This window comes from Uranotaenia lowii, chromosome 2, assembly GCF_029784155.1.
Source record: "Uranotaenia lowii strain MFRU-FL chromosome 2, ASM2978415v1, whole genome shotgun sequence".
NCBI classification, from domain to species: Eukaryota; Metazoa; Arthropoda; class Insecta; order Diptera; family Culicidae; genus Uranotaenia; species Uranotaenia lowii.
The window spans coordinates 157,467,225-157,490,324 of NC_073692.1; the positions used below are offsets into that span (position 1 = coordinate 157,467,225).

Below are 23,100 nucleotides of genomic sequence, written 5' to 3' on the forward strand. Positions count from 1 at the left end.
CAAAAGAAGTCTCCCAGCGCAGTCAAAATCAGCATCGATAATTCCTATTTTAAAATCGGGTACCATCAACAAGGTCTACTGGAAAGTCCACGGAATATTTTCTCTTAATCAACATGGGTTTATCCGCAAGCGTTCTACTACCACTAACTTAATGACTTATATCTCGTGCCTTCTTGATAATATGGTACATCGATTTCAGCAAAGCAATTAAAAAAAGTCCTACACGTTCTGGCTGCCGACAAGCTCAAGAGGTGGTTAATGCAATGTCTGCTTTTCTACTTAACCGGTCGCTTTGCGCACGTCAAAGTAGGAGCATGTCGATCTGAGCGCTTCGAAATTTTATCAGGGGTTCCACAAGAGAGCATTCTTGGACCTTTGATTTTCGCCTTATTTATTAACGACCTTTCCGCCGTACTAAGATCATCGAAACTTTTTCATACTGACGACTTAAAGATTTTCAAAGTTGTAAAAGACGTGGATGATAGCTCGCTGCTTCAAAGAGATTTCAATGCTCTTTTGATGTGGTGTCACCATAATTTCATCGCATTTGTACAAATGTGGTGTAGTCTATGGCTCGCCTAAGATGGCAAAGCTTTATTTTCAAAAATGTCATCTGTTAATGAATACTTTCTGGCAACAAGAAAAAAAACAAATTGAATAAGTTTTAAAAATAAACTGTTTTGCGTTTATTTTATAATTCATCTGGATACTATTATATTCCTGTGAACCGACGATAACTTGTTACGCTATTTTACACATAAATATATGTATTATATTATAATTATAACCTCTTTTTGCCGCGCACACAACTTCTATCGCAAGAATGATATTTGAAACGAAAAACTACTACTAGGTATAACTAAGGACATCTGAGCGTCCAGTGTGAGATGATCTCACCAATTGAACACATCCTTCAGATACAGGTGAGCGCTAAATATTATTGTTTTTCGAAAAAGGAACCATCCTTAAGAGGAAACATCTGTGGTTAAGCTATTCAAATTTGTCCAGTGGCAATTCTCTAAAAAAAAGTGGGGTGTTCAAAATTAACGCTAGTTCAGCTACAGTTAAACGCCTTATAAAAATATACTGTTTATAAAATTGACTGCGGCGATTCTAAGAAAAAAAAAAAACACAATTCAACAGACTAAAGCGTTAAAACTAAATTCTCTCAAACGTTCTTCTCTCTCAATTATTCGTTTTTACAACGGCAAATCGCTCCACATCCATCGTAAAGTCTAAACTGACCTCTGGTGAAAACGTAAACCATTACATCTTCGATTTTACTTGTCTATCCTATCTACATAGAAGCGCGTACTCTTCAATTGTTTTGAGTTTGATAAATTTATCACCCACCAGCACCAACCGGTGACCACGCGTTGCCACCGGATCGAGGAACAGTTTCTCGCGAGTGGCCGCGATATCACGGGTAACCCGCCGACCATTCGGTGCCTGCAACAGTTTCTGGTTGGTGAAGTAACAAGTGAGATCATCGAGACTGACTGCGAGCAGCTCCCCGCTTTGAAATACCACACATTGCCAACCGGTCCCATTCGTTTCGGAATTGGCAGTCGATTCGCACGAGATCCTAAGGTAGAGGAAGGATCTGAGTTAAAAATTCATAAAAATTAATATACTGTTAAGTTACTTTTCGGATTCGAGGGCAACTTCAATGCAGTGAACCGTATGCCAGGAACACTTGTTCATATTTATGGCAATTGTTTTGATCTGTTTGTTGAACATTGTTTTGCCCGTGGATGAGGAAAGATGAATAAGAAACAGAGCGTTTTCTCCCTAAAATCAAACATATTTGTAATCTAAATATAACATTTGAAGAAAATATAGAAAATATGAAACTCACATTCTCGGTGTGAATAAATGTTGCCAATGGTAGGGAAATTTCAGTTTTAAGATCTACTGAAAAAGTTAAATCCCCATTGTCGCAGTTCCAGATGGCGAGTTTGGTGCCACCTAAACCGATCAACCGATTGCCGTTCATGTAGCGAAGCTTTGAAATTCTGTGTGATACACATGGAAAACTTCGAATACTAGCGAGCGTTTCCAAGTCGGGTGTGAGACTGTACTTGCATAATCCGGTACGGAAATCAGTTTCGGACGTTTGCTCGTGCCAACAGAGTACGAAATACCGCGAGTAGCCCAATGGCACAAACCTCACATCGATTATCTCACTAAAAAGAGAAAAATGTTTACTGAACTCGATATCTATAAAGAAAAGTAACTACAAACCTTTGAACGGTGTCCAACTGTAGTGACTTCATGCGAATGCACGGAACGCCGTTACTATCGCTATCCACATTTTTCGGAAAGTAGCAGTTCACGTACATCGATACCAGTGGACAGGTACGGCTTTTGTCTTCGTCCAGGATTCGCGCTCGCGGTTCCATGTAGAACGGTTTGCTCTCATTGAAACCCAACCGATTCCAGTTGGCGCTTTCGACTTCGGAATCTGAAAAACAAATTACATAAAATAACAAATATCTATGTTGAGCTGCACTTAAAAGTAATTGCCGGTTTGTCCTATGTGGAATTTACAATCGAGTATCGTGTTTACATTCTTGCTCTTGATGTCGAGATCTGATAACCAAAAAGAGTCCTGAATAAGTCCAATAGAGAAGCGAAGCAATCCTTGAAAAGGATGTGTCAAGTGATCCTGAAAATTTTCACTTGTCTTAAACTAACTGTCGAACATTAACACGGGTGACGGCTTTCTTACTCAAGAAAGCCGCTCAGTTTCGCCATGCGTTGTAATCTGGAGCTTTTCCGCTTTAACTTCACGCTCCGAGATTTTTTTTGGGCGATGAACGTGTTAAAGAGCACTTTTATCTCTGTTATAAACTTTTTTTTTTGATTGCTCAAAGCGTATTCTCTGGCCACTGCGGGTCCCAAGTCTTCAGGTTATGGGCTCCAGAAGGCATTCCGCAGCTGGTTGGTCCCAATTACGAGAATTGGAAGTTCCACGTGAAGCTGTTCCTAGATGCAGCGTAGGACTCGGAAGTCCTGAAAGAAGGTGCCATCCCCCTCAAGACGGAGCAGCGCGGACCATGTGGCGGCAGGCGGATCGGAAGGCGAAATTCTTGTTGGTTTCGTTCGTGTCCGATGAATGCCTATAGGAATTGTACGGGAGAAGGAAACGGCTAGGGCTGTGTGGAAATCCCTGGATGAAACCTTTGCTACGAGATCGGTAACGAGCCAGACGTTGCTCCGGAAGCAGTTGGCTCGCCTGCGGATGAAGGAAGGGTCATCGATGCAAGCGCATTTACAAGCTTTCCACAATTTGATCCGGCACTTGAAGTCACGCTCGCATCGCCGATGCTACCATAGTGAACGGAGCGGTGATTGAGAATCATTAGCGTTCATACTGGTGAACGAATTTTTCCATCCGTGGCTGTGGGTGGAATTTTTTGTTGTTAAGCGTTCACCGGGGTCCGTTGAAGAAGAAGTTCGATGCCAAGAGCGAGGAGGAAATACTTGTTGGTTAAACTCCCAATAGGTACCGACTGTGGGATCCGGCTGTTCGAAAGATTATCGTTGCTCGAGATGTGAAATTTAATGAAGCCAAATTTCCCTTTCGAGATGAAGTAGTTCCGAAGAAAAATCCCCTCAGTCATTCCTGCGCAGCATGAGCCAGAGGGGGCTGTTGAAGACGATATTGGTGACGGAGCTCAGGCCCCGATGAATTTCGTCCTTTGGTTAGTGATGACGAAGTGGAATTCGCAAGTCAGGGTTTAATACGAGGCGTAGCGCACGGGAGCGCAGCCTTTCAGATAAGTTCCTAGACTTCATCACCCGTTTCCGAGCTGCTGGTGTGAATTCTTTCCCAGATGTACCGAGTACACACGAAGAAATCCAAGGCCGGCTAGACGAGTTCAAATGGTTGGCGGCGGTGAAGGACGACCTTGCTTCCATGAAAACGAATGACGTATGGGTTCTTGTAGAGCGGCCCGCTGGTTTCAAGCCCTTACACTCCAAATGGGTGTTTTCAACGAGGAAGGTTGTGCGCTTTAAGGACAGATTGGTCGTGAAAGGATTCTTCCAAAGATCCGTGATCGACTATCAAGAGACATATGCCCCGGTAGCGAAACTAATCACGGTACGAACAGTGCTGACCGTAGCTGTTCAGATGTCCTTCCACATACATAAAATGGATGTTAAAACACCTTTTTTACATGGCAAATTTCCATGGTCGTTCCTTAAGGTGTAAAGGCTAATCCAGAGTCAGTTTGCCAATTAAACCAATCACTCTAAGGATTGAAGCAAAGTCTCCGATGCTGAACGAGATGCTGATTGATACTTTATTAAAGGTTGGGTTCCAACGGTATCAACGCGATTATTGCCTCTATTCACGAATCAACAAGGGGGAGAGAAACGATATATTCCTGGTCCTGTACGTCCATGATCTGGCTGTGACTGGAAGAAACTTGGAAACTGTTTTAAATATGAAGCAACAGTTGGCTTGGCTGAATGCAACCCTTGCAAGACTCCGATGGAAAAGGCGTTGCAGTTGAAGAAGAATGAAGCTGGAACAACAAGCGAATCGTTCAGAGAACTTTTAGGAACTTTAGGAACTATATGATGTCTACCCGCTGGCGAACGGTAGACAATGTGCAACTCGAGACCCCATACACCCAACCTTCGGGTAGTGGTCATATCACCTATTGTCTTACAACTACGATTCTCTACCTCCCCGTGGTGCTAGCTGGGGAGCGAGTAACCTTAGCGGAAAACGGGTACCCATCCCCGGTGGATACTTTGGTCTCATGCAGACTGAGACAGAGGGCTCCGTACGCGTCTGTTTTCCATGTCAGGGCCGGCGTGCGGAGTGCAACAACGTCTTGGTGGTGTTCGGGACCCAAAACATCAACATCACGAAGGTCCTCCTGCGAGATAGTGGGGTTAGCTGTGGGCCTTGCAAGCCCGTGACTTTAAAAAAAAACACAAGCAACGAACAACGAACAACAAATTTCGGATGGAAATGGGCAAAGACCCACGCGAAAAAAGGGACTAGCGATAGGAATCTTGGAACATGAAACGGCCGATTTCTAAATTTTGTACCCACGTGCTCTCCAACGAATTGAAGAGTCGCAAATTCGACATCGTAGCGTAGCAGGAGGTATGCTGGAAGGGCTCCACGGAACGAACGTACCCAGATGGTCGTGCCATCTACCAGAGCTGCGGCAACACACACGAGCTTGGAACAGCTTTTATAGTGATGGGAAATATGCAAACGCGTGTGGTCGGGTGGTGGCCGAATCAGCCCACGAATGTGCCGGTTGAGGAACAAGGGCCGCTTCTTCAACATCAGCATCATCAACAGCCCTCACCTAGGAAATACCGGTGACGACAAAGACGAATTCTACGCGCAGCTGGAGTGTGAGTACGACCGCTGCCCAAAACATGATATCAAGATCGTCATCGGGGATTCTAACCAGGGGACTGAGATAAACGGAGAATCATCGTCAATGATCAAACAAATTTTGCTGCCAATGATTGAATTTGTGGCAATTTGTTAGAGATAATTAGAAGATTTAAGTTAAAATGAGAGAAACCGGTGTTCAGAGAGAGTGAAAATGTTCTAATTGTTGCAATTTGTTAAGCTGTTGTGGAATTTTGATCATCACCATTCCAAATGCAAAGAATTCCCTCTCCACTGCAATCCCTTGATTTTAACGCTCAGGTCGGCCAGGAGGAAGAATTCACACCGACAATTGGAAGGTTCAAATCGCACCAGCTGACCAACGAATACGGCCTCAGACATATCGATTTTCCGCCTCCTAACGAATGATCGTACGTAGAACCTCTTTTCAGCACCGCCTCCCACACAAGTACACCTGGAGATCACCGTACCAAACGCAATCACAGATTGACCACGCTTTGATAGACAGCCGGCACTTTTTGGACATCATCGACGTAAGATCCTGTCGAGGCGCCAACATCGAGTCAGACCATTATCTGGTGATGGCGAAGATGCGCCCAAAACTCTCCGTAGTGAACAACATACAAAAACGACGCCCGCCTCGGTTAAATATCGCACGACCGAAGCAACCTGAGGTCGCGGCAGACTACGCGCAATTGCTCGAAGCAGCGCTGTAGGCAGAGGGCGAGCTTGACGAAGCCCCTCTCGAGGACTACCATAAAGACAGCCATCACCAGTGCTGCGGAAAACGTCATCGGGCATATGGAACGAACTCGACTGGTTCGACGAGGAGTGCACGAGAGTGATGGACGAAGAGAATGCCGCGCGGGCGGCAGCAGTGCAAGCACCCGTCGAAATGTGAAAAATCACCGACAGCGGAAAAGGCACCGAATCCGAATTTTCCAGGAGAAAAAGCGCCGCCTGGAGGGGGAGGAGCTCGAGGAGCTGTAGCACCTGCATTGTTGCCGCAATGTGCCGAGATAAGGCGGGGGCATCCTGACGGACAATCGTGTAGTGCTCAAAAGGCGGAAGCAGTACTTCGATGAACACCTGAACGGCGCACATACAGGAGGTCAAGACGGTGGGGGAAGGTACATCGCCGGCGTAGCCAACGACGTAGAGGAGCCACTCCCAACGATGAGTGAAGCCAGCTGAATTGCAACAAGTCGGCTGGGAAGGATGGTATCGCAGCTGAACTCATCAAAATGGGCCCGGACAAGTTGGCCGATTGATGGTCCGGATCTGGGACACAGAACAGCTACCGGAGGAGTGGAAGATGAGGCTAATATGCCCCATCTACAAAATGGGCGACAAATTGGACTGTGACAACTACCGAGTGATCACTGTCCTAAATGCCGCCTAAAAAGTGCTGTTTCGAAACCTACTGCGCCGCCTAATGCCACAAGCAATCAGATTCGTGGGAAGTCATCAGGCCGGCTTCATGGAGGGACGGTCAATGACGGACCAGATCTTCACATTACGGCAAATCCTCCAAAAATGCCGTGAACACCAAGTCTGTACGCACCATCTATTCATCGACTTCAAAGCCGCATACTACACGATCGACCGTGACGCACCATCTATTCATCGACTTTAAAGCCACACGATCGACCGTGACGAGCTATGGAAAATCATGGACGAGAACGGCTTTTCCAGGAAGCTGTCCAGACTGATCAAGGAAACGATCGATGGAACGTAGTGCTGTGTGCGGATTTCGGGTGAATTGTCAAGTTCATTCGAATCGCGCAGGGGGCTTCGACAAGGCGATGGTCTATCCTGCATGATGTTCAACGTGGCGCTAGAAGGTGTTATTCGACGAGCGGTGGGCGAAATGCGGGGCACGATTTTCAACAGATCCAGTCAACTTATCTGCTTTGCCGATGACATTGATATAGTCGGCAGATCATCTGCGGCGGTGGAGGAGATCTACCGCAAACTGAAACGCGAAGCTGGAACGATACGGTTGATGATTAATACGTCCAAGACGAAGTACATGCTCACTGGTGACCGCAGACAATGACACCAGCCGTGAGATTCGGCGACAAATTATCAGCGGAAGTCGTGCCTACTATGGACTCCACAAGCAACTGCGGTCGAGAAGGCTTAGCCCTCGCACGAAGTGTAACCTGTATATGACGCTCATTAGACCGGTTGTCCTCTACGGGCACGAGACATGGATATTGCTCGAGGAGGACCTGCGTACACTCGGAGTATTCGAGCGACGAGTGTTAAGAACCATTTTTGGCGACGTGCACGAGAACGGAGTGTGGAGGCGAAGGATGAACCACGAACTTGCGCGACTCTACGGTGAACCCAGTATGCAGAAGGTGGTTAAGGCTGGCCGGATACGCTGGGCATGAGATGTTGCGAGAATGCCGGACGACTGTCCTGCAAAACAGGTGTTCGCTACGAATCCAGTAGGAACGAGACGAGCGGGTGCGCAACGAGCGAGGTGGTTAGACCAAGTGGAGCGTAACGGGCGAATGTGGGATATCCGAGAAATTGGTTGCCATGGACCGAGTGAATTTTAGGAATTATGTTCGTCAAGTTGAATGTTGTTTTTTCAAGTAAGGTTTTTTTTTCTACCGTCTATTTTTAAGGATCTTAACGTATTTATAAATCGTTGTAAAGATGCATTCTGGACATTTCCAAAAACCAATAGAACAGCTCAATATAACAAATCTGTCAAAAATTGAAAAAAAAAAATTGTTTTCCAGAACTTTTTTCATTTGGAACCAAAGTCTGATAGCATCGTAAAACATATCAACATAATTGAAATATTGAGAAACTAGAATTAATTACCTACACAATGAATCTAAAATCAATAAAATCGGTCAACATCGCAACAGTTGCGTCTTATGGATCTTTCAATACCTGTTGAAGTAGAAACTCCTATATGAATACCTAGAATATGAAAATTTAAAGAGGAAACCAGTACCGTATCCGACAATATATTCTACCTCGTGTGTAGGGTTATTGATGTGAACACCCTACACCATTAAACCATTTTATCTGAAATTTATTTGAAAAAAAAACTCACCTGTTTGCGCCCGTTTGATCTGCCCGACCGGTTGCAATTCCTGCTGCAAACCGAGCAAGGCGGTAAGCTTCGAGTAGCTCCAGAAGCTGATCAAGTGCTGCTGCACGACTATCAGCTGATCCGCAACACAGTAGATCATCAGCACTTCTCCCTCGGTGCGATCCAGAGGATTTTTGAGAGTCCATAGGTCTGGTGCTGCGGGAGATTTCTCAATCTGCTTTTTGTGATCGGCCGACGTTGAACTACTCACCGCACTATCAACCGATTCTCTGGATGAAGCATGCTTCTTCAACGGCGGAGCGCATTCCATCGCAACGGACAGGGGGGCTGGGGAGGAAGGGTTTTCGATCACTTGAGGTGACACCGCTTTTGGTTTGCGGTGTTTTTTCTTTTTATTGTTTTGCAAATTAGATAGCGATTGCTTCTTGCGCACTTTGCCGTTGCGGAGTAAACTTTTGGACAAGTAACGGATATAGTTGCGCTGATTCATTTTGGACGATTGTTTTCTGAGCTGCATTTTGCGAAGCTTGCGGTGTCGAAGAGTGCGGTCAACAGGTTTGGTGCGGTTCTTGAAATAGCGCTTGGAACGATTTGCCGCAGGTTGTTGTTGCGGAAGCGATTGATTGCTATTGTTTTCGTTGACAGACGTTTGAGTTTCTGGTGACTGTACCAAAACTTCGACTGCTTTGATGCCATTATTTTCCGCAAGGTGTCGTTTTGATTGCAAAATACCCGGACAATAGGCTGGATTCCTAAGAAGATAGCTAGCGAACATTTCTCGATCGGAATCATTACGCAGGAAATGTTCGTAAGGCTCTTTGGGATGATTTTCTATTGTTTCTTCTCTTTCCGGCAGGCGATTTACAGCTGTCGGAATTTTATAATAGTTTTTTCTTATTTTTATCATACTAGGAGGTTTGTCAATTTCCGGATTAACTTGATCCCTCCGAAAATCCATATCTTCGCTTAGAGGCAATGGAGGAGACGTCCCTTCACCTGTGGCTAGCGCGTTTTCGGCCGCACGTCGTTTTTTTAAATATGCTCGTGCACGTTTTGCACGGAGCAAGCTTGGGCTGTCGCTTGTTTCCGAATCGCTACTACTCTCTCCACTAAGCACACTTACCGAGTCATCCATTGGACGCTTAAGAGGAGTTCCACTCTCGATTTGGGCTACTGAGGGGATCGAATATAGCAAATCTTCTTTGGTGACACGCCATTCCTCCACTCGATCCCGCTGAGACATGGCCGGAACTTGTTTATTAATCTTGTCGAGCATAAGGTCAAATTCGGTGTGTTCTGAGTTATAGTCTGGTTTGGGCGTTTCTTTGCTTCCGGTTCTTTTCACGCATCCTGAGCTCGACACATCCCAGAACGAGTAATCTTGAGACGATTGTTTAACATTCGAAGGAGAACTGTTTTCAGAATCGTCTAGTGTACAGTGATCGATTTGGGATGCTTTTTCCGTCATCAAAGAAGACTCAACAGCTTCAACTTCGCATAGTTTCATCTGCACATCTTCGTAGCATGGAAGCTTTGCATCCACATCAATTACTATTCCTTCTGGCGTTGAGCCTATTCTCCCGAGCAAGGCCGAGTTTGTGGTCGTTGCCTGCGGCTTGTTAGAAGGGCCCTGCGTAGGTTTCGTAACACGCGATGGAGAAGATGTGACTGACCGTTCTTCAGTATGCTCAGATTCCGTATCGGTCAGTAAATCAATTTCCCCCAGCAAAATATGCGGACCGTTGTTAATTTTCTCACGGTTGCGACGGATTGGCGCTGCTGAAGGTTTGTTTTTATCGCAAGATCGCCGAACTATGCGCTTTTCGATGTGATTAGCGACCATTACTGGAAAAGATATGGAAAAAAATATTAATAGTTTTTTTTTTAAATAATTCATGACGTAAAAGTAAATCAAGTTAATGTCTTATGTGTCATTAGGATTGAAATACAATTAAAGTTTGAAGTTGTTTTGATTATTTTTGCAGCAGTTTTCTGTGAATTCTTAAGATGTTTCATACAACGTTATGAAAGCTCACGCAAGATATTGTGGAATATGTTTTTTAACAAATATCTACGGTTTTATCCAAACGGGTGTATACTTTAAAAGAAGTCATCTTTTAACAAAAATGTCTATCAAATAACTCATCTATTTCTGAGAGGAGACACTATTTTTGATAGATAGAAAGCATTACAAGTCATTTCTCTCGCGGTCCCTAGCTATATTAGGCAACGGGGCAAATTAATTTATACTAATTTTTGAGAAGCAATTTTTCTCATAATATGACTGTAATACATGTAATACATATTTGTAATCCAAAATTCAATCAAAATGTTTTTTGAGTATGAACCATATAGGGCAAGGAGAGAATAGAATTAAAAATTATTCCAATTACCAATTCTTGATTCGTCACTGACCAGCTCCGGTTCATTGGAGGAAACTGCCGCCAACGGTCGCAATGTTCCGAATGATTCTTCCGGTACCGTTGCAAAATAGTTCTCCCTTCTGGAGCTGCGAGATCTATTGATGGACGATCTACCGGAAATGCTACCGGATAGTGAAGGTGACCGGTCGTGGATGGATCTACGACCCGATATTACCGAGCTTTGGTTGCTATAATACCCGGCCAGTTCTCTTAAATCGTCAGACATCGGTGTGGCGGTGAACGAGCGTCGAAATCGGTCCCCTGCCGTTGATCCGGGAGGAGACAGCTCGAATCCTCGTAAAGGCTCTTCATCTTGTATGCTAGTGTTTTCCGTTGCTTCCACAACGTCCTCGTCCTCTTCGTCATCATCATCCAAATTAATTGTAGGGATGCTTACTGTTGATTCGCTTGGTCCATAGTCTTTGTCGAGATCCTCCACATTTCCCAGGTTCCATTCCTGATTGGAACTGCTGAATCTTCTGGGACTGGGAGATGGTTCTTGTTCCCGATTCATCTCAAGGTTCTTCATCCGGATTCGGTCCCAAAAATTGTCCAATCGTGAATACATTTTTAGAACATAGGAATGCGATGTCTACTATTTTGCAATCTAGTTATCTGGTTAAAATTAACTAAACAAATTCATCGTAATATTTTTTTTCCTTAAATACGTATGGCCGACGTGCCTTACGGTCAATCGAAAATGAACGCCGCACTATTTTGACTGTTAAGATGAAAATAATGCTCGAAGGATGACACTTTCACGTACTGCACAAAATCGGAAATTTTTTTTATTCGTTTAACACCCGCCACGATAACCGGAATCATCGAACTCCAAGCGCGATATGAAAAGGGTACTTTGTCCTACGCGTAGCACTCGAAATTAAATCAAAATAACCGTAATCAATATGGTAAAATTGAAAATCTTCCGGGAGGATTTTCGATTCCGAGCTGGCGGAGCGAGAAAACAAACACGATTTTTACGGATCTGCGAGAAAAATAATGACATCAAATGACACGCACACAGCTACAACGAAGTGTCAAATTGAACGATTTCCATGAAAGTAACGTAGCGTAACGGTTGTGAGACACGGTGAGAAAAGTTCGTGGTGTTTAAAAAAATCTTTATTCGCCATCAACTCAAAAATGCCACCGTAACTTGTTGGAATAGATGGGGAATTATTTAAAGATGAATTTTGAACTGGTCTCAGTGTTCGAAACCTCTTAAAAATGTTTTAATTTCAATTCTCCCGATTTTTACCACAGAAATTTTCTCATGCTGGGGGAATCGAAATAAAAACATTTTTTAGAAGTTTTAAACACTAAGACCAGTTTCAGAATTCAGTTTTTAACTATTCCCCATAAATTCCACCATATAACAAAGCCAATATGTGTCGTATTTTTAAGTTATTGACAAAATAAGATTTTTCATTTTTACCTGTGGTGTAGCGCGACCTTTAATAAAATATCTTCAAAACCATCTACACCGTATTTAACCCGAATGACAATCGAAGGGTCTTTAATAAATAATAATAATATTCTACACCGTTTTTATGCGATATAATTTGATTTCTTCCAAACATCATTGACAGACAGCTTCTATCCATAAAAACATATTTTCTGGTAGAACTGAATTTTCGAATACATATTTTGCAATATGAGTTCAAGTAAATAAAACTAACAGTAACAACTTGATAAAAATAATATTGAATAATGGAAGAAAGTTGTCAATTTGTTATTTTGACACACACGCTAACTGTTGGCCACAAGTCAGAGTCAATCAGAATCGAGGTATTCTACTTGAGAGAGAATTCAGATGAGAAGTCTATTTCAGAGTTTTGATTCAAAATTCGTCTATAGGATTTTTTCCTTCCTTTCTTTTTTTTAAATCTAGATTCAGAATTTGAAATCCAGATTCATAAAATGGTGAGACAGAAGAGCTACGGAGTTCTGAATCGAATATCGATTTCAAAGTACAAAACTCTTAAGAGTCAAAATCAGAATCGAAATTAAAATGAAAACTAGTACAATTCGGAAATAGAGATTCAGAATCAATGTGGTTTCAAAATTGAACAAAAAAAAAATACAAACACTGAATTCCAACATTGAGAAAATGAACTGTACGAAAAATTACTTAGTTTGAAATCCTGAAGAAGCGTGTCGTGATGAATTTGCTGCATAAAATTCAAGTGGAAAGAGGATTTTTGATTTAGGTATCGATATTTTTTTACACTGAACAAATTAAAAAATTCTGCATGAAATCTTCTAGTATAACAGCTCTAACCATATTTTGAAACATGCTTTTTTATTCGGTTTTTTATTTAATGGCAGAAAGTTGACAGTTGCATTTTTTCGAGATTACTTGAACATCAGTATCCAGTTGAAGTACGTTTTACGCGCGCGAATACTTTTCAAGGAACGCTTGCATTCCCTCATATAATAACGAGAATCCGTTATGTATATGCATTTTCTCACGGGATTATTCCTTATCTTTGAGTACAGCAAAAGCTTAAATTGCGCATATGAATATTCATAACAGGAGGAGGTAATTCAATAACAGGTTGGATTTTGTTTTGTAGATGTACATATATGAAGCGTGCGTTCGAGAGCTTTTCCAATAAAACGATAGGGCACCGGATTTATTCACCGGAAGCTTTTTTGGCATGCCAGCTCAGATAGTTCGACTGGGTGGCCGCCTCGTACTCCTGCACCAGGGCATCGACCACATCTCGGCTTTCGTCGAATTCGCTCATGTCGTCCTTGAATTTGTCTTCCCGCTTGAACTGGTCCAGGAAGGCACCCCGCTTGCAGAGTTTGTCGTACTGATTCAAGGCTCGCTCGAATAGGGAACAAATACTGGTGTGATTGGCCAGCATCAACCCGGAGACGCGGTGGGCACTCTGGACGTAGGGGCTACTTCTGGAGAGCGCCACCTGGATACTGGCCGGTCCCCAGTTGATGAACTGGGCTAGCTTTCGTTCCCGGATACGTTGAATCGATTTGTGCACCTGGGTAGGGTTTACTTCCCCTTGAATGATGTTCAGAATTGAGATGTATCGGTGGTGGTTTGTTTTATCCGGGCCTGTGGAGACCATCATATTTTTGGGCTGCAATAAACGTCGCATCACATCCAGAACGGTGGTTTTTTGAACACTAACGGTTTCAGTATCGGTTGTTAGTGGCGTGTATCCGGTCATGAGGAAGTGCAACTGAGAGGTCGGAATCAAGGGCGCTATCAGCTCGATTAGATTGTTGTTCATGTAGGAAGGATATCGCAAGGTAGTTGTGCTGACAGACATTATAGTCGAGACCAGGGTGTTGATTTGGGTAAACGTTGGATTTTGCAGATGCAGGCGATCGGATGCAATTCTGTTCAAGGCTGTATTATCCAGAACAACCACACAATCTGCACAACTCGTCAACCTTTTTAGGGTGAGAAGACTGTTATAAGGTTGAACGACAACATCACTGATTTCATCCTGATTTGGGAAGACGCTGTAAGTCTGCACCAACTTTTTGGGGAAATGATCCGATAGCCGTTCCATGATGTAGGATCCCATTCCTGATCCTGTTCCACCGGCAATCGAGTGACACAAAACGAATCCTTCGAGACTATCGCTCCCATCAGCTTCCCGATCAATGATGTCAAAAATCTCCTCGTGAAGTTTCTCGCCCTGGCTGAAACCAGAAGCCCAATTGTTACCGGCTCCTCCGCCGTCTTTCGAAAGGTACACATTTTCAGGGTTATAAAGCTATATGAGAAAAGGCCCAAGATTAAAAACCATCAGTATGGTGAAAATAAAAAAAAACTCACCTTAGCGTAGGGTGATGTCATGATCGTATGGATAACTCGCGGTTCCAGATCCAACAGCACGGCCCGCGGAATGTAGTGATCGTCATCGGCCTGATAGAAAAACACATCCTTCCGATCGATCCCATCGGTGGCAAAGTCCTGCAGCACCCCGGAAGGGGAGATGCCATGCTCCAGACAGAGCCGCTTCCAGAACTCGAATCCAACTTTAGATTGGTTTTGAAAAGACAATATCGTTAAAATCCACGGAACATTTAACATTTTTTTTGTTTCCCACCCATGGAAAAACTTACTCTGATTGCCGCATTGGCCCAGCTGCAAAGTAATGATCTCGCTGGGCATTTCAATAAGCTTCCGGTCACGCAAACTCTAACGGAAATCAACAGGGATCACCGGTAAAGATCTGATAGCGGTAAACTATGTCCTCAGCACTAGTCACAGGAACGATATTTTACGGAAATCGGTTTCTCGGCTGCAGTTTCAAACTGTTGTGCTGTGCATCAGCGAAAAACTGAAGTCGCGCCAGTGTTGCATTATTTTTTTTGAATTTTTGTTTTGCGTAACGCTTCTAGCCAGAGGCGTTACGCAACGTTATACTTTTTCTGAGGTGTTCTACACTGAGTGAAAAAGTGTTCTTAAAAATGGCATTTGAAAATTGAAATTTTCATTTCTTAAATGAAAAATATTTAAATAATTTTTATATAAAATTGGTTGACTTATGAATATCATTTTTTGGGAAACCTGCCAAATACTCTCCACAATTTTTATATATTCGATCAAGACGATATTTTACAAGAAAAGATAAATAAAGCATTCACATTTTTGCGGGTTTTTAAGCTTATATTTTATTTGTAGAACATACATCCAAAATATTTTGAAGTGGGCTTCTTTACTAATTATCGGTTTCATGTACACTTTTTTTTTCAAATACATACAGCCAAAGATCAAAGAAAATGTCATCACTTAATTTTGTGAGTCAAAAAAAATGTATTTTTAAATATGTTTATTTTCAGCTTAAACTTATAACGGCGCGTTCGTAAATTGATTTTGTTTGTCGATGCTGGCGTTCGTAAATTATAAACAAGCTGTATGCAAAAACTTTGGAAGGTGGTTTGACATCTACCTACCAAAGAAATCGATCGACTTATCTACCAGACATCACCCAAAAAATTAATTTACGAACGCGGTAAGTAACCAAGGTAATATTCAGATCTTACAGTTGTTGACAAAATTTTTCGATTAGCAGCTGTACAGCTTCAAGATATTATTCGATAAATTCTTGTTCGAGGTTGAACTAAACCAACAAACATGTATAGATAATACTTCGAAATTTAAGATAAATATTCGAAATTTAAAGAAACAGTTAGACAAAAACAAAGAAAAACATACTGGCAGTTTTGATTTAAAAAATGAGTATTAAATAAATAACGTAGAACAAGAAACAAATTATTGCCTCTTCAGATATTTACTCAACGTGGCCTGCAACTTGGTCTTCTTGGCTGCCGGCTTCGAAGCCGGTGAGCTGATACTAGCTTTACGTTTGCCAACCACTTCCTTCGGAGTTTCCCCATCTTCAAACTCCTTTCCAGCAGCCTCCTTGGCGGCCTTATTTTTCCGGTAAGCTTCCGTCATCTTGGCGATGTTTTTTTTGGAAATATCCTCATGGATGACGATCCGGTTAGGGTAATCTTTACCGATGATGCAACCTAATTTTCGTTGCGTTTCCAAGCTAGCCTTCCACGGTTCGTAAATGATACCGGAGGGATACTTGGCCAGTTCGGGGACATACTTTTTAATGTATTTTCCCTCCGGGTCTGTCTTTTTCCCAAAGGCAACTGGACTGTACACCCGAAAATACTGATGGAAAAATGCCGAAGCTGACAGCCAGAGCCAGTTGCCGGCATTCAGGGCCCAATCTGCATCTAACAGTAGTTCCTCGAATACCCGTTGTCCTTCTTCCCAGGAAATCCACAAGTCGCCCCTGGTTAGGAAACAAGCAACTGCGTGACGGGCAAGATGATGAATCCATCCTTCTTGCCTCAGCTGTCTCATGATTGCATCGATGAACGGGTACCCAGTTTTTCCATAAGTCCAAGCTTCCAGGTGCTCTTTGTTGGTTGTCCAGGGAACTTGTAGACAAATGCTATTACCAACCATTTTGTCTATATTCGGTTCACCGGCTGCCGCGCAATAATAGAATTCGCGCCACATTAGCTGTCCAACCAAGGACACGGGTGGCTGCGAATGCTTTTGACCTTTTAAGACTTTCTGAAGCTCCACCATAAATAGTCTTGAACTTAAGCATCCAAATTTCACGTACGGGCTTAAGACTGTTGTGCTTGGTTCCAAAGAATTTGGGGACGTGTTAGGTTTCTCGAAGGCACAAACCCATGATTTTTTCTTCATATATTCTTGTAAACGCCTCAAACCTTCCGTTTCTCCCCCAGGAAATTTGCATTCGCCCAAATTCTTTTCGTCAACCTGTAACTGGTCCAAAGTAGGAGGATCGTAACAATGGGCGTCTTTTCGTTCTTCCTGATCTTGCTTGGGTGTACAACTGTCAGGAATGGGATTTGGCACCGGAACAGGTTCCGGAATTTTACAGGTCGACGCTAGGCTACCGTATTTTTGATACGTGAGTGGTACTTTCCCGTTATTTTTCTTCAATATTACTTCCGGATCGTAAATTGTGTGAGATTTCTCAATCAGGAGTTTCACCTTGGCTTGTTCGGCATGCTTCTGAACAACAGCGTCACGTTTCAAGGAGTACGGTTCAATATCATGTTCATAAGTCATATAACAAACGTTCCATTTTTTGAACAAATCCGGAAATACTTCCATGGCATTGCCACGTACTACATACAACCTGTAAACAAAACCTTCAAATTATGTGAATCCTTTTTGAAATTTTCTCCACACAAACCTGCTATTAATCTTCCTGAGGTTCGCATCCAGATCGGCTAGGGTTTGCTGCAGAAATCGCCACCGGTTGGGGCCGATTCGAAGCCACTCGTGCAGTGCCGGATCGAGCACAAAAATTGGCCTCAGTGCCATCGGTTTGCAACCACCCGTTGCGGCATAATCGATGGCAGCAACCAGGGCCGGGTTATCGTGAACCCGCAGGCCCTTCCGGAACCAGTGAATAACGGTCTGTTTCGAGGAACCACTGGACATTTTTTGCCAATTTGTGCAACGTTGTGAAATATAGTGCGTTTTGTTGGTAAACTTTTGAAAATGAAAAGCACGCAAACTGGTGTACGTTCACAGAGTGCGCACGTGCTTGATGCAGGGATGCCAGAAGTTTTCAGTTGGAATGTTAGCAGAAATATACACCCAGAACTCTTCGAGCTTTCAAAATAATCGCAGTTATGCTATAGAATATAAATAGTATATTATTTTATTATTTTGAAATATTTTTTTTTGCTGAAATATGCAAATTTTTAAAATATGAAAAATTTAAGAAATTTTCAACTCTTCATGGCAATAAAAAGATTTAACATGCATGGTTAAAAAATGATTTGGACAAGAATCGATAATTTATAAAAAATGAAGTAGAGTCTCCTTAAGTCCTTAAGGGATGGATTTTAATTTGGAATCGGCATTGCCTAAAGACACAACTTTCGTTAGAGTTTTCTTTTTCTTCTAATTTTGAAACCCTGAATATTTCATTTAAAAATACAGATGTAAAGGCCCATTTACACACAGGAAACCAAAATTACCGAGTCCGGTAATTATTTTACCGCATTCCTAACATGTGGAGTTTTATTGGACTAATTAACCCTTGTTATTAGTTAGTTATAGTAAGCAGAGGTCTGAAGTATTCATCGAATTCCATGGAAATGGGATAAATCAATAAGATGGAACGCACATCTGGTGAACTTTTCTGATTTGATGAAAGTCGCACACTTGGTGAATTCTGTTCACACACTTGATGAATTCTGCCGTAAATCTGATATATTTTGCTGCACATTCGGTGAATTTCCGCCCGTTCCAGCGCACTTTCCGCGCACTTTCCGCACACTTTAGTGTGCTTTCCTCGCGTTCCAAATGAATACTTCATATCTCTGATGAGAGTTATTTGTTAGACAGGGAGCCACAAGTACGGACATTTAGCGAAGAATTGTAAGAGCACCAAATCGGACAACGTTTTTTTTCACTGGTTCCTTTACGCATGAAGCTGTGATAAACGATGAATGGATTTTCGACTCGGGGGTGAGTGCCCATAGGGGCCGTTCACTAATTACGTAAGCACGATTTTGGAAATTTTCAAGCCTCCCTCCCCCCCTGGTAAGACAAAGTAAGATTTTTCGAATCCCCCCTCCCCCCCAAGTAAGATCTTACGTTTTTAAATTCTATTCGAAATTGACACGTTTTTTCAAAAAACCAGCTTGAAAATATAAAAAAATGTGTCATCCATGCTTCAAAGCAGAGCACTTTTTAAGTAAAACTTAATAACTGCATTTGAAAAGCATAATTTATACAAAACAACAGATGAAATGTCTTAAACGATTATAGAAAACATTAAGTTTTAAGGACATAGCATGTTTGGGGTTACAATAATCTTCAATAAATTTCCACAATCGAAAAAAAAACAATATAAAATCAAAATTCCGATTTAAAAACAAGTGAGAGATCAGGTAAGCACATGGTACCATAAAAAATGTTTTGTTTTTTTAACTAAAAATCATAAAAATCTTCTAAAAATATTATTCTGTGCTACTAGAATTGGTGCGAAAATGTTTAACGACAATTACGTTGCTAATTAACCTAAAAGCTGAGATTCACTTCAGCGATAAGCGATAAAGTTTTACGTTTTTTTTTGGTAAATAGTTTGTAAAATTTAGAGTTGGTAGTGGCTTGGTTGATATAACTGAAAAAACTGTTTAGAAATTTATTATCTAAAAGCCCCCATATCTGTTTTAAAGACTTCTACTTGATGAAGTCATTTTAAATAAAATGTTTTCAAATCGTGGTGTCAGAACGCACCATTTCCCTTTTTGTTTCTATAAATTTCTCAATTGAAAGATTGTTATGATGAAAAGCGATTAGTGACGATCTTTTTAAATAATGTGATTCAGTGTTTATGGTGACATGTTGGTTTGAGTTGGTTCTCTATTTATTTTATAGAACCAGTAACTTTTTTTTTTTTATTAAAACAGAATTAAAGATTAATAATATAACATCAAAAATTGCCAACAAATAGGTAGTGAGAAATAAAAATAAAACCTGAGTAATATGGTTTCGTATGGCTGTGACGAATTATCAATGTAACATTACGTAAGATTTTTGGAAACCCCCCCTGCCCCCCTAGTAAGAGATCGTAAGTAAATGTGAAACCTCCCCACCCCCCCTATGTGCTTACGTAATTAGTGAATGGCCCCATATGACGAAAACTCGCGAGTTGCTGGATAATATCAAGCCCTCAAGCAGACGGAAAAAGCATGCAGATCAAAGCAACAGGTTCAGTTGTTTTGCGTCCACGTTGCCACGGTGACGATACTCTTGTCGTTAGTGAAGTTCGGTATCTACCGGAACTATCGCAGTCAATTCCGTCAACCAAATCGTCAAGAAAGGCCACCGAATGATTTTTTACAAATCAGGCTGCAACGTATTAAATAAAGCCGACAAAATACTGACGACTGGAAAAGGTTCCAGCGATATTTTCAAACTGGAGCAACGTACGGGAAGCGTGTTAAGCGGGCCACAGACTACACAACATTAGTACAAATGCGATGAAATTCGATGAAATTTTGTCGCTATAAACACGATTTGCATAGTGTATGGCACTGCTTGAATGAGCGCCCAAACGGTTGGAGTAAAATCGGCCGGGATCGAAATATTTCGTACAAACCATCCTCCCAACCGGGGTGGAGATGGTTTTTTTTTGTTGCTGTTGCTGTTTTCGCCAGCAATCGTTTGTGTTCGCGTGAAATATGTTTGTATAGTGTGTGGGCGAGCATAGATCAAACAATCGTCGTGGAATCTTCGAATTTGTACAGGCCATTTCTGTAGTCTATGGCCTGCTTTAGAAGTTGGGATATGCGGCATCGAAGGTTGGGGCACCTACATCTTGATAGAGTCAGGAAACTTGGCAACGGTTTGGTCAACGGCGCGGCGTCAAGATGACCAAGAAAGCTGAAGGCAACTGTACGGTATGTCGTCCGATAGGAAAACAGCGTTGCCATTCGTTCAACAACCCTGGCACAAGAGCCTGTGGGCCGATGCAAACCGACCATGGTGCAGTTTGAAATCCGCCGTACTGAACCAGCACCACATCGACGCGCAACTGATGCCAGCAATCAGGTTCCGGAAACAAACAGATGACGATTGCGAAAGTGTTGCCGAGGTATCAAGCGACGAAAACGGTAACTTATCTGGTGCTACAATTGTGTCGTGCGATAAATCGTTCCGAAAAATTCAAACGATTCTCCGAAGTTAGGATCACTTGCAAGTCCGAAGATAATATATCTTTGGCCGAACAGAAATAATAATTTCCGAAGATAGCGACATGTCTGCAAGTTGTTTGCTTGCTGCAAGGTGATGAGGTAAGTTTGCAAACTTGTACTCTACTTTCTGCGGTTGAAAATACAGAACGGAATCGTCCTGACCACAGGGGAGAACAGTGCAGTACCTACATACTTTTGAAGATCGTTGAGAAACCAATAATAAATAAAAAATTGTCTTGCTATTTCAGTTGACTTTATTCTTCCTAAAATACTAGTTTAGATTGTATATTGAAGTTTTTTTTGTCTTTTTAATATTTTGATTTGCATAATCAGCTAATGTTTGGAGATATAGATTGTATTATTCTGCAGCACCAAAGCTGATGCCTCAAAGTTAACGGCTGTTATCCATTTGTATTTTCTTTCCCTTTTCGAAACCATCCTAAACCAGTCACTTTGTGGTGGTGAATTTTGTTTTTTTAATCATTTGCGTTTGATTTGCTTTAGTTCATTTTTTAAATATGAAATATTGTTTGAAAATTTATTATTTTATACAGTTGTATATATGTATTAGCTGCAGTCACATTGAGTTTCACTGGTTTATGATTTTGTTTTTGATTTTTTGTTGATGTTTCCTCCCGGTTTACTGAAACAACAATTTGTAAAAGTGTAAATGATGATGCTTGGGTAGAGTTTAAAAGATGAAGCTACAGCTTGTAAATGTATACTTTAGAATATCCAAACAGGCTACAGTAAATAGATAATTCCAACTCTTTTGCCAAATAAGATTGCAGAGAGTTTGGCTCCTCAAATCCTTCCAGTATAATATAGAGTACATCGATATATAGCAACATTGTTCAAAACATTCAACGCATAGATACATTTGTTTGTGGTTAACAATCAGTATAATAGATTAAGGTACATTGGACATTTGCTTGAAAGTATGATTTTAGAGACTTTGATTCACTACTTGGATGAACCTTTAGAGGTCTTCCAGTTGGATAGCGAGATCCATTTGGCGGTGGCCGATCGATTGCGGAAAAGTTCCTCGAAGAAGGATTGATCTTCCGGTTTCACATCCGGGCCACTTCCTATCGTAGCCCGTCCGAGCACTTCCTTTTTGCCGAGAAGACTGTCGTGTAGCACTTGTAGTTCGATGGAGCAATTTTTCAGTGCATCTTTAGAAATATCAAACGAAAGGGCCTCGTTGTAGACCGGAGTGACAGTTGCTCGGGCCACCGTCGTTTTGCGTTTCATCAGCCGTTTGCCGTCAATGTTGTGCAGAGATATTTTCACGTAGGGGTCCGACGAGCTGCGTGTTTCGTCGATGATCCGCAGGTTGCGTGCTTTGATAATCACTACGGTAAGTTTTTCAACTGATGGAAGGTATGAGAGGGACACCATCACGTCTCCCAGGTCTTGTTTAGGGTCCTGAAATGTAGAAAAGTTCGCTAAATTTTCATACTGATAATTTTAAATGATGTTGTCTTACATTTTCAGCACAAGGTCCCACCGGGCGCCAGATGTCCAGCTTCTCGGATAGATCAACATGCGCCAGCGCTAGTTGTGATCCACCGATGACCACGTGACGCGAGTAGGCGTCAAAATCGAACAGCAGTATCTCGAGGGTGCGCCGGCCGATAGTCGCCGGTCGGACCTCGAAAACGAAATCTTCGTCGAATACTAGAAAAAAATGACAGTAGAAAAAAATCAAAGTTATTGGCAGCTGTTATCTTCCTTCTGGGTTCGTGTCTTTATGATTTGAACTTCACCATCACGATGCGATATCTATGGAATGGTTTAAGCTAGGCGCACGAAAAGCTATAATCCCTCTTTTGTAATGCGTGAATCCAAGGCTTCTCTAACAAGAAGTAAAAAGTGTGTTGTTCGGTTGCAAATTCACAGGAAAAGTGGACGATCGTTTTTATTAATTTTATCAACTCTCGCTACTTGTT

General features: G+C 42.1%; 4 protein-coding genes across 5 annotated transcripts in view; all 4 read right to left on the reverse strand.

Moving 5' to 3' along the window:
- Window positions 1-658: 658 nt before the first annotated feature.
- LOC129747503 (uncharacterized) lies at window positions 659-11,867 on the reverse strand. The gene is made up of 6 exons (XM_055741754.1): window positions 10,865-11,867; window positions 8,472-10,316; window positions 2,245-2,464; window positions 1,859-2,186; window positions 1,646-1,791; window positions 659-1,585 (listed from the first exon to the last, which is right to left on the reverse strand). The coding sequence occupies exons 1-6, from the start codon at window positions 11,460-11,462 to the stop codon at window positions 1,294-1,296; spliced, it is 3,429 nt and encodes a 1,142-aa protein (XP_055597729.1). The 5' UTR covers window positions 11,463-11,867; the 3' UTR covers window positions 659-1,293.
- Window positions 11,868-13,165: 1,298 nt separating this feature from the next.
- LOC129746052 (tubulin gamma-1 chain) lies at window positions 13,166-15,214 on the reverse strand. The gene is made up of 3 exons (XM_055739480.1): window positions 14,996-15,214; window positions 14,706-14,908; window positions 13,166-14,643 (listed from the first exon to the last, which is right to left on the reverse strand). The coding sequence occupies exons 1-3, from the start codon at window positions 15,042-15,044 to the stop codon at window positions 13,531-13,533; spliced, it is 1,365 nt and encodes a 454-aa protein (XP_055595455.1). The 5' UTR covers window positions 15,045-15,214; the 3' UTR covers window positions 13,166-13,530.
- A 476-nt stretch (window positions 15,215-15,690) lies between these two features.
- On the reverse strand, window positions 15,691-17,948 carry LOC129745752 (cryptochrome-2). Its single transcript, XM_055739075.1, has 2 exons — window positions 17,626-17,948; window positions 15,691-17,568 (listed from the first exon to the last, which is right to left on the reverse strand). The coding sequence occupies exons 1-2, from the start codon at window positions 17,874-17,876 to the stop codon at window positions 16,149-16,151; spliced, it is 1,671 nt and encodes a 556-aa protein (XP_055595050.1). The 5' UTR covers window positions 17,877-17,948; the 3' UTR covers window positions 15,691-16,148.
- A 3,440-nt stretch (window positions 17,949-21,388) lies between these two features.
- The window catches only part of LOC129744286 (synaptotagmin-2), a 104,972-nt gene continuing 103,260 nt past the window's right edge, over window positions 21,389-23,100 (reverse strand). For both annotated transcript variants that reach the window (XM_055736738.1, XM_055736737.1), the window contains exons 6-7: window positions 22,638-22,828; window positions 21,389-22,576 (exon numbers count right to left, since the gene is read on the reverse strand). In XM_055736738.1, the coding sequence (XP_055592713.1) occupies window positions 22,112-22,576; window positions 22,638-22,828 (656 nt within the window). In that variant the 3' untranslated portion in view covers window positions 21,389-22,111. The remainder of the gene's footprint in view (window positions 22,577-22,637; window positions 22,829-23,100) is intronic.

Excerpts from the sequence above, each read along its gene's own strand:
- LOC129745752 (XM_055739075.1), bottom strand. The coding sequence starts at position 17,876 with ATGTCCAGTGGTTCCTCGAAACAGACCGTTATTCACTGGTTCCGGAAG. Across the intron at positions 17,569-17,625 it reads CTCAGGAAGATTAATAGCAG|GTTGTATGTAGTACGTGGCA; the intron begins GTTTGTGTGGAG and ends TTTTGTTTACAG.
- LOC129746052 (XM_055739480.1), bottom strand. The coding sequence starts at position 15,044 with ATGCCCAGCGAGATCATTACTTTGCAGCTGGGCCAATGCGGCAATCAG. Across the intron at positions 14,909-14,995 it reads GGGCCAATGCGGCAATCAGA|TTGGATTCGAGTTCTGGAAG; the intron begins GTAAGTTTTTCC and ends ACCAATCTAAAG. Across the intron at positions 14,644-14,705 it reads TGACATCACCCTACGCTAAG|CTTTATAACCCTGAAAATGT; the intron begins GTGAGTTTTTTT and ends TTTCTCATATAG.
- LOC129747503 (XM_055741754.1), bottom strand. The coding sequence starts at position 11,462 with ATGTATTCACGATTGGACAATTTTTGGGACCGAATCCGGATGAAGAAC. Across the intron at positions 2,465-8,471 it reads GATCAAACGGGCGCAAACAG|ATTCCGAAGTCGAAAGCGCC; the intron begins GTGAGTTTTTTT and ends TTTGTTTTTCAG. Across the intron at positions 2,187-2,244 it reads CAGTTGGACACCGTTCAAAG|TGAGATAATCGATGTGAGGT; the intron begins GTTTGTAGTTAC and ends TTCTCTTTTTAG.